The sequence below is a fragment of the Pygoscelis adeliae genome, unplaced genomic scaffold, assembly GCF_000699105.1.
Source record: "Pygoscelis adeliae isolate BGI_AS28 unplaced genomic scaffold, ASM69910v1 Scaffold628, whole genome shotgun sequence".
Lineage (NCBI taxonomy): Eukaryota > Metazoa > Chordata > Aves > Sphenisciformes > Spheniscidae > Pygoscelis > Pygoscelis adeliae.
In genome coordinates, this window is record NW_008825408.1 from 186408 (window position 1) to 196511 (window position 10104).

The 10104-nt window shown below is 41.6% G+C and overlaps 1 protein-coding gene across 1 annotated transcript in view; it reads left to right on the forward strand.

Annotated features, from left to right (window-relative positions):
• The window catches only part of UNC13B (unc-13 homolog B (C. elegans)), a 238762-nt gene that overhangs the window by 57825 nt on the left and 170833 nt on the right, over nt 1–10104 (forward strand). Inside the window, exons 6-7 of the mRNA XM_009330423.1 lie at nt 5381–5451; nt 8605–8662. Of these exons, the coding sequence (XP_009328698.1) occupies nt 5381–5451; nt 8605–8662 (129 nt within the window). The remainder of the gene's footprint in view (nt 1–5380; nt 5452–8604; nt 8663–10104) is intronic.

The following is a 10104-nucleotide window of genomic DNA, read 5'->3' on the forward strand; positions in this document are numbered from 1 at the left end:
GGCCAGCTTTCCCCAGTTTATGTACTGAGCATGACGTCACATGGTATGGAATGTCCCTTTGGCCAGTTGGGGTCAGCTGACCCCCCTTGTGCCCCTCCAGCCTTCTCAGTCAGTAGAGCATGGGAAGCTGAAAAGTCCTTGGCTAGTGTAAGCACGACTTAGCGACAACTAAAACATCGGTGCGTTATCAACATTGTTCTCATCCTAAATCCAAAACACAGCACTGTACCAACTACTAGGAAGAAAATTAACTCTATCCCAGCCGAAACCAGGAGATGATGTTAGTGTGACATTCGCTTGTGGTGTACAGGGGAGAGAGCAGATATCTGGGCCCTTCTGCAGTGAGCATCTGTGTGTGATGGACTGAGGTGCTGGGGACCAGACTGTCAGATTCTAACGTTCTCTGCCAGCCCTATGTTCTTAAATGTTCAGTCTTGCAGAAACAGAATGACTGAAAATCCTCTTCTATAAAAGTGCAGCAAAGCGTGAGCATTTGAAATGTGAAGTGTTAGTGAGAGTTGATATTAACCCCTAGGGTGCAAAGCATTTTTATGCTTGGTAGTCTTTTAAAAATGGCAATAAACTGCCTTCTTGATGGGAGGAAGTGGTTGTTAGTGAAGACAGGCTGGAGCAGCTTTCTCCATTGATTATATCTGTTTCTTCTCAGGAACAACTCAGACATATGAAGGAAGGGAGACGGCTTTTCTTCTTGGTTGGTTTAGAAAATTTGCTGTTGGGGAGAAGACAGTCTTGCTATTGTTGTCTTGATGTAGTGAATGTGTGCTGGCACAGACTTTCCAAGATGCTGCTTTTCAAGTGTAAAATTGTGCTGTTTAAAAGCAGTTTTACTCTGTCCCCTTTTTTAGAAGTGCAGTGGCAATGTGCAAGTCCCTCACAGGATGGAGTACTCAAAAATGCTTTTGGATCCCAAACTATAGCAGTTTAGGTCTGTGCCAGGCTGTTTCTAGTAGACAATTGGAGTGAAAATGCTTTTAGTGTTCTGATGACTCCCGGGCTGGGAGCATGCTGATCTGAGTCCAGCCAACAGATGGGGTAAATGTGCTTTGTTGTTTTATTGTCTTGGGAGCTGTACAGAAAGAGGAATGCTCAGCTCTGCAAAGTTATTTCAGTGAGAACTTGTAAAGATTCCTGTACCTCTGGAAAGGAAAGAAGTTGGGGCTGGGAAGAGAGGAAGCCACGTGAAGGCTTGTAGGAAAGTGGGGAGAGAGAGGGTATCGCTTTTACTTCCAGCACTTGTTCTCACTCCTGCCTATCTGGGGTATGCTCCAGCCCAGGACTTGCTGCCTGGGAAAAACTCAGGTGGCACAAGGTGATGTGCAAGGAGTAGAGCAAGGACCAGCAAGCCTGAGGTGATGAAAAGCTTTAGGGCTGAAACTCCTGGTTATTGCCAAGCTAGAGATCCCTAAGCGGGAATACTGTCATGTTTAGGTACCTGAGGGGGTCTAACTGTGAGTGAAGCGGTCTGTATAGATGCAGCAAATTCTCCTCTAATTCATTCCTCGGTCTGGTAAGTCTCTGTACTGCAGTGTCCCCATTTCTGTGGTGGTGCAGTGTATCCAGGTGTCAGGGCCCTGGATGCACTGATAAGTCTTAATTGCTCTGAGCAGCCTCACCTGGGACCTCCACCCACACCCCCTGCTCATGGGCCCAGGAGTCCCACTTCAGCTCAGCTCTGAGCCTTCAATCCTGAGTGATGCTGTGGGAGTTACTGATTCCCCACCTCAGCTGTAGCCATGTCTGTGCCTACTTATGGACCCCATAGATCCAGGCCCAGATGTGGGCTGACTTCCTGGCTCGACCTCAGATCTGCCTTGTCACCATGGACCTGCCTGCCGATCTGGGCTCCTGGTTGAACCCGGCCATGATCTCTGGGCCTGACCTGCTCACCTTGCTCAGGTGCGGTAGGACAGGGCCCTGGCTGGCAAGTCCCCTGCCCTGCCAGCCACAGAATCTCCCTTGCCTCCCCTCCCTTAGGGAGCAACCAGACCTCACTGCTCCCTGACACCACAAGCCAAGAGAAGACAGGGCGTTCAGCTTCCAGCTGAAGACAGCAGTAGGAGCAAGGACGGTAAAGCTTGCAACCTTTCCATGTTGGTATCAAGTTAAGAAACCCAAAAACCTAGTGAACAGATCTGTTCTTGTTCATCAGTTTTGTTTCACTGACATACAGCCTTGCTCCTCATGTTTACCAAGCATGATGTCAGCAGGGTCCTGAGCTGGCATCAGATGGCCTCTGTTTGGACTAGTTCAAACAGCTTCTTATCTTATAAGCAGAAGTTAATGTAGAAGAGTTACTTGGACTTGTAATCAAAGCTGAGCAGTGATGTAGGAGCTGGCCAGTGGATGTGGCCTTGCAAGCAGTCAGTCTGTGATCTCTGCACTAGGGCTTTCCATTCTTTGCATACCAAGGAACCAGCTTCAACAAAATGGTTGACTGAAGCGAGACACGAATGAATGGTGAAACTAAAAAATAGTTATAAACAGCTTCCTCAAAAACTTGAGAATTCTGTCTCATTGGGCATTTATTCTTCTGAGCAGGTAACTTGACTCAAATTCATAGGCTAATTGCTTCATGTTTAAGGTTTGCTGTGCAGTAGCTGTACTGCCATTAATATTGATGACAAGTTTCTGCAAGATAAGACGATGTCCTTGAAGCAGCCAGTATCTAGACAGTAGCAGATTTTTATCTCTGACTTGCATAAGAAGCTGTTTCAAGAGCATAGCAGCAATCCAGCACTAAAAATCTGATAGCTCCATTTATGAAACGGGCATCTTGGGTACAAGATAGGAACAACAAATCCAAGAGACACATGGTGCTCCTTGATGCCTGGGCATGCCGCTAAACCATGGTCTATGGGAAAGCATTGAAGCCTACCCTGACACAACTGCAGTTCCTGCAGTGTTGATGGTAGTCCATTGCTTCATCTCTTCTGCATCTCTTTGGTCTTGATTTCAGGCTCTAGAGTTGTTTTCACTCTGACCTTTAGTCCTCTGTTCCTGAGTTTTTCTTCATCTTCTAGAGAAGCGATGGCTTTCAAAGACAAAATTCCATAGGCTTTGGTTTAATGTTTGGATTGCTTCAGGTCTTTGTTGGAGTTTGTCCTCCTAAATCTCATCAGGTTGTATGCTGATAGCCCTTCAGTTAATTGATGTCCTCTTTCTAGATCAATTCTGTCCAGATTTCCTTTGAATGCCATCCCTAATTTGGGCGGAGCTCATCTAATAAATCTGTGCAGCTGTGATCTGTAGCCCTGATGATCAAAAGCATGTATGTTTTTCTACAACTCCTATAATTGTGGAAGACACTCATATTTCTCTTACCTTGTTTTCTAATAGCATATAACAACAAAGCAATGTACTGTACATCAGAAAGAGCAACTGGCTCTGTGTATTATGGTTCAAATAAATTACTTTGCTGGTCTCCCTTCAAGCAAGGAGAAATAGGTTGTCTTTTTTCTACTTAATGCAGGTTTTCTAGAGCCAGGTACTAAGTTTCCAGTTGCCTAAAACTTTCTCAAGTGGGGCCTGTTTTATCCCCCTTGTCTGGGTGAGACTAGCTGCATAAAAATACAGTGGTGTTTCTGTTACAAAGGTGTAGACATTCGTTTGTAGTCCAAGGAAACACCTACTTCTGAAACTTCAAATTCCACTAAATCTGGCATGTTCCTTGTCCTTGTTGAAAGCGGTTCATGTTCTAGTACACTAGCCACTATCATCTCCAGATGTTTTGGGGTCACTGGCTTCATATGATGGTTTGTGTGGCTGAGAAGGGACACACATAGGACAGATATCCCCTTTAAGTGTAAGAAGAAAGCAATACTTGGTCCTTTCTGGAAGCATGTGGGTCCCAATGGAATGCTCACCTGCCAGTAAATCTTGTTCTTGTTTCTCTCAGGAGCGAGAGTGGATGTGACTTTTAGAACCACCTTTTCACCAGGAGACCATCCCAGCCTACTTCTCCCATTCTTGCCAACGCATAGCTTAGCATATCATTGTGGCTGTGTTCATGGGGTACAGTTCATTGCAGGAAAACAAACTTGTTAGATGTAAACTTCTTGGCTCCTAATGAGGAACCTGAGAGTGTAAAGAGTTACAAGAGATGGGAAAACTAGCTGAACTGGTATTATACTCATCCTCATTTGTCAGTGTTTGGGATGGTGAGGCTTGCAGGGTTGGTGGTGTCTAGCTGGAGCAGTCCCTGCCTCTGCCACTTCCTTTCTGGGTGAGCTCTGAAGTTTCTGCATTGATGCAGTTTTGGGCCATGAATAGCCAAATTTCAGATGTCGTTGCCCCTTCTTGGAGGCAAGACCAACCACCCACTCTACAGTCAGGGGGATGTTGAGTGGCTGAAAAAAAACCTCAAAACTTTTTTTCCCTCTTTCCAATTATTTTATATGCCCCCCATCCCTAAATAATTTACCTAATTCTCCTGGATTGAGAGCCTGACATGCTTTTTCTTTCAGTGGGTTATTTCCCTTGGTGCTGTGCACCTCTTGCTCTATTCCGTAAGCACAGTTTGTACCTAACTTGCCTTCTGTTAAGCTTTCCACAGCAGTTCGTCTGCACCTCCAAGGGTGCACTTTGAGAGATGAAATTTTGAGTGGCAGAAGTCTGTTCCCTTCAAACCATTAGGACACTATATTACTTCAAAGTGTGAAACAGAAAATAGTTACCAAAATAAAGGTGATAATGCTTGCTACTTGCTGTCAGTCATCAACTTGGTAAATCTTCTAGAAGGTAAAAGGGTTGTTGTGATTAATTTCACAATGAAGTTGCAGTGTGTGGTAAAAATAGGAGTGTGCTTTCATGTAAATATGGCTGCCTATAACACTGTTCATTACCTCAAAAGATTTGGCTTATTGCCTGCAAAGGAAAACAAGAGACTATTTCTTTTTTGATACTGAATTTGTGTTACGCCAGGTACGTAAGAAAGATGTGCTATTCAAAAGGAACCCTTGTTCTTTTGAGGTTATAAAAGCCTCCAGAAGAGGCTCTTGATCTTGCCATGTGTTATCAACCATATAGCAAGTGTATTCATAACATTGTGAAATGGCCCTTCATAAAACTAATACTTGAATTAAATCTGAACCAGTCTGTCTTACTCTTTCCTACCTTTGTGCAGTGTGCATTTCATTAATCAGCTTTAAACAAGAAAGCAATGTAAGCCCTTGAACCGTGTCACTATTTACAATGTTTATTTTCCATCTGAGTGCTAACATAAGACAGTCCTATTACTTCAAAATTAAGTGTGGATTTTTTGTGGTGTGATCTTGGAATACTTTCCTTGTTTTAATGCTACTGGTGATAAATGCAAATTTGCCTCGTTGATAAGATGGTGTGACTTATTCTTTTGGTGTAGATATCCCTGAAGAAGAGGCCAGATACTGGACCAGAAAATTAGAACAAATAAATTCACTGGGAGATGATGAGGTAAATATCTAAATTGAAAGATGAATTTAGCCCTGAATGCCTTATAACTTGCTTTTGTTCTTTGTAGTGGATCCCCGTGATTAAGGTAACTACTAAATGTTCATCATTTACAAGTCTTCCATGAACTGTTTACAGAACTGTTTTCTCAGGTATACTGTTAGTGTTAAGGAGAGGAACATTTTTCTGCATGCTGGAAGTGCTCAAATAGTGAGAACTGTTTTGTTGATGTGCATACACTCAAAGGAAAGGTAGTATCATGCTTTACCTCACAAGAGAGTGAAACCATTTTTGACAAGCTGTGGTAGGTTCTCTTCATTTGTGAAATCAAGTCAAAAAGGACATTTTTGCAGTTACCTGCTTCTGGGAAGAAGACAAAGCAAGATATTGAATCTTTCTTGGAACTGAGGACTGTTGGAGCTGTTAGCTTTTTTTCCTAATCCAGTTGTTAATGGCTCAGTTTATGAATCTTGTGTTATAATAACTGCTAGCTATGGCTTTGGTTTCCTGTTTTTTCTAGTGTGTACTTTGGCTAAACAGCTATAAACTAAAAGTTACAATTTTTTTTCTGCGAGACTAGAACAGTTGCATGATTAAATCTTTTCTTTACAGTTCATACAGCTAACAAAATACGATTTGACACATTAATGCCTGTACCAGAAGCTTAGCATTTTTAAAAAAAAAAACCCCTCGTGTCAATGTCAACGTAATTGAATAGGAATGTGGTGCTTGCTTAAACTCTTAATAGGTGTCTTTCTATAGCAAGGTAACTTGCAAAATGTTCTGCCAGTGACTTTAGTAGGTTTTTGTTCTGGGATCATTCACCTATTCTTTTCCGCTCCTTATTTGAGTCATTTGGTTTACTGTGCAGATGGAGAAAAATAAGGTGGGTTTTCTTTTTGACTGAGGACAGATCAGTATTTGGGAGGATGAAAACATAACTGCTTGAGGGAAACCTCCCCTGCCTTCCTAGAAGTCTGAGAACCTCTTGGAGTTGATGACAAAACTCAATCTGTGATTTGGCCTGTCAGTGACACTGCTGTGGTGCCTCCCTGCTCCTGTGGACTGTAGCAGCTCTCTGTGCCAGGTACTTCAATGAAGCATAGGTGCCCTCTAGTGATTCACTGAACTGGGACTTGCTGAAAGATGTCCTGAGCTTTGTGAGACTCCCCTTTCCCCGGAGTGCCATCCATATGCATGCTAAGTGCATGCTTTCATCAAATACTGTAACAAAATCATGTCTCGTATTTTTGACCTAATGATCTCAAATTTATTATGGATGTTCCCTGTCACCAGTGAGAAAATGAAAAAAAATGTAGGAACACCTGTGCAGGGCCTGACCTAAGGTTCATCTTGTCCCATGTCTGACAGCGACCCAGAGTGGGGATGATATCTTCCTTGCATATTCCCCTAATTTGCAGCGACTTGTAGCTCAGGAACTTCCAGAGCCAGAGGCAGTATCTTCGTGTTTGACAGCACTTGATGGGTTTTTCTTCTGTGGATGTCAGTTGCCTTTTGAATGCACCCAGGTCAGTTATGTTGTAGCAAAGGAATTCAGCACCTTAATTATGCATTGCCTGAAGAAATACCTTATTTGCTCTGAGCAAACAAACCCTATGTTGCAAACAAACCCTGTGTTGTGAAACCAGCTGGAGGCAGGTTTATTTGGAGAAATTGAATGACTGATCCTCATTCATCCACTCTGTGCCACTCAGCTTTACAGACCTCACCTTCTTGCGTGGCTTTGGGGCTGCAGAGTCCTAGCCTGCATGGTGGTATTTAGTACAGGACAACTTTGTGCCTTTATCTTCTTTTCTGTGTGTTAATTTCAGCTATGTCAGTTTGAGACAATGGATGAACAGACTAAAGTTACACAGCAGTTTTCAAGAAGCAGGTTCATCTGGAGTTTATATGGTGTCATAAGTTTTCCAGTCTCTATTCCTACAAACACTTAATACTCAGTTTTCTTTTTGGGACTGCTGATAGCCGTTGGGCTGATGTCTTAAAAAGAACAAGCTACTGCCATTTTTGGATCTGAGTATAATAATTCAGAACCCATTGCTGTCCTGTGCTGCTGAAATTGCTCATCAACAGACTTCCTTTCACCACTTTGTCAACCAGTCAGTGCTGTGAGATCCAGCAGTTCTTGTTTTCACAATCCTGATTAACTCAGTGAGTTGGCAGTTTGCTGATGAGAAGACTAACCACCTTTCAGGATCACTTGTGCATTTTAAATAGCACAGATGGTTGTCACCTTCCATGTAATGAACTGGTCGTTAATCCTTACCAAATCCAAAGAGGGGCTGTCTGGTGGCCCTGTCTTGCACAGATTGCAGCACCAGGTTGCTAAGATCGCCGCTTCCGTTGTCGTCGGACTTTTTTTTCCTAGCAAAGGCTGTTCTCATTAATTTTGTTCAATTGTCCTAATTTTCTCATATCTGTGTAATATGAGACAGAGGAGAATACAAAATAAAACCACTGGCTTTCCCCTAGGGAATGCTTTGATCCTGTAACAAACAGCTTTGTAAAAAGTCAAAGCTGGCTAATTGAAATATCTCTGTCCTCTAATTTAATATTAAATGAGATGAAAAATTCTTCACTTCAGATGTACAGTGGATCACAGAAGAGTTTGTAAGCGTTGGCTGGGCAAACATTGTGTTACTGCCCTGCCGGGCACACTAATTATCTAACTTACTGCCCTGCCGGGCACACTAATTATCTAACTGCTTCAGTCTCCTATTGCAGTGCTGCTGTGAGCCCACACGAGTTTTGAACAGTTGAAGCTGTGCTTGAGTGTCTAACCGTAAACGGGCTTATAGTCGGTTCTGAGTTCCTGTCACAGTGGCATCATGGTGTGGAGAATCAGATCTTTAGATGTCTAATTTGAGGTCTCAGAGTTTGGATAGGGCCTGTGCTTGTGGTAAAGCAGACTTCAGCTTAACCAGATGTGCACTTGTTAACACCTGGTTTTGGCATGAAAAAAGAGGAGACTTATGGGAGTGTGGTTGAATATGGATATTGAGGAGAATATTTAATACTTCGATGCTACCAGGGATGTTTTCTCTTATGTGGCATGTTGTACTCTGAAAGCTGTTCCATAAAGTTACCATTTGCTTTCTTATCTGTCTCTGTTCCCTTTTTTTTCTTCTCCTTTAGTATGCCTTTCAGGAGGAAGTCCAGAAGAAACCATTGCCCAGTGCTGCCTCCCAGTGTTGTAAGTTAGACTTCATTTCTTCTCAATATTTTTTTCCTCTTTCGGTGTACTTTATTTCCTTCTCTGGTTAGTTATCAAATGATGGTACATTTGAACAATATTTTCTCTTTAGAAGTACTTAAATCTCTGTGAAGCTTCTGATGCTAGAAAGTGAAATCAAGCATTGAGTCTTTAACCTGTTTGTGTCCCCGTGTGCAACAGGAACACAAAATGTGTTCAAAGTCACCTAGGTTGTCAGACCCCTGTAATATCGACGCAAGTAAGAAAATGCTGAATTTTTTTCATATAACTAAGGCTATATTATCTTTAAACACCATGTGTTGAATATTATTTTTATGACTTTTTAATGAAATTTTAAGAGGAGGAGAATAGATGGAGACAGGTGCTGTCGGTAGCTTTTAAAATGCACCAGAGGTTTGTGTACTTGATGCCTAATTTCTTTGATATTACTTTTAAATGCTGTGTTGATGGATGAAAAATATTTTTACTAATTTCTGCTTATCTCATCTTGCATTTTTTTATGCTTCTGAAAACATGGATGGAAAAATAACCTAGGACATAGGTTATATGTAAACATATACATGGACATATATGTAAACATAAACATATACATGGATGGAAAAATAACCTAGGACATAGGTTATATATAAAAATACTTACTGTATCTGATGGTCTGCAAAATTAGATTTCTGAAACACTGCTTTTAACGTACAGTAGATGAAAGCTCAATGATGTCTCTTATGAATGTCTCAGCTACTTTTGGCAACAGCATTAATAAAATTCAAGTCTCATAATTTAAACAAATTTTTTATGCTCTACTTCAAATCCTGTAAGACGTGCATATTGCACTTTGCAGGCTGTTTATCCATTAGGCTGATTATAGGATCTCTACAAAACTGTTGACATCAGAAATGTTAATTACTGTTTACCGTTTTTGAGTAGAATTAATTTATCTGTATACTGTTGTTATGTTATCTTAAAACTATCTTCAAGAAAACATGGACATTAACCAATTGCGTAGGAAACCTGAATGTGTTGTTTAGCTGGAGCACATACAGAGCTATATGAAAGTATTCCGGCAGTGGTACCCTAGGTAACACCAAATGTGTCCTCACTTTTTTTAAAAAGAGTGTATGTAAAGAATAAAGCACTTTGTTTGTTTTTAGATAGTCAGAAGGGCACAATTAATTTGTAAGGAGTACAAGTAAGAAATGTTGCTGGAGAAACTAATATGTGACTAAATCATACTAGCATAGTGTGCAGAACCCCTAATGTCAAAAGGTCAAAGAAAAACAGTCTGATATGAAGTGTCCAAGAAATGAATGTGGTGTTTGCTGAAATGACTTTCCTGGCTATGTGCCCTGGACTTTGCTTTTGTTTGAGGGAGGCTGGTTTGATTGACTCTTCTGTTGGGATGTATGGGTAAATTAGGAGGAATGCTT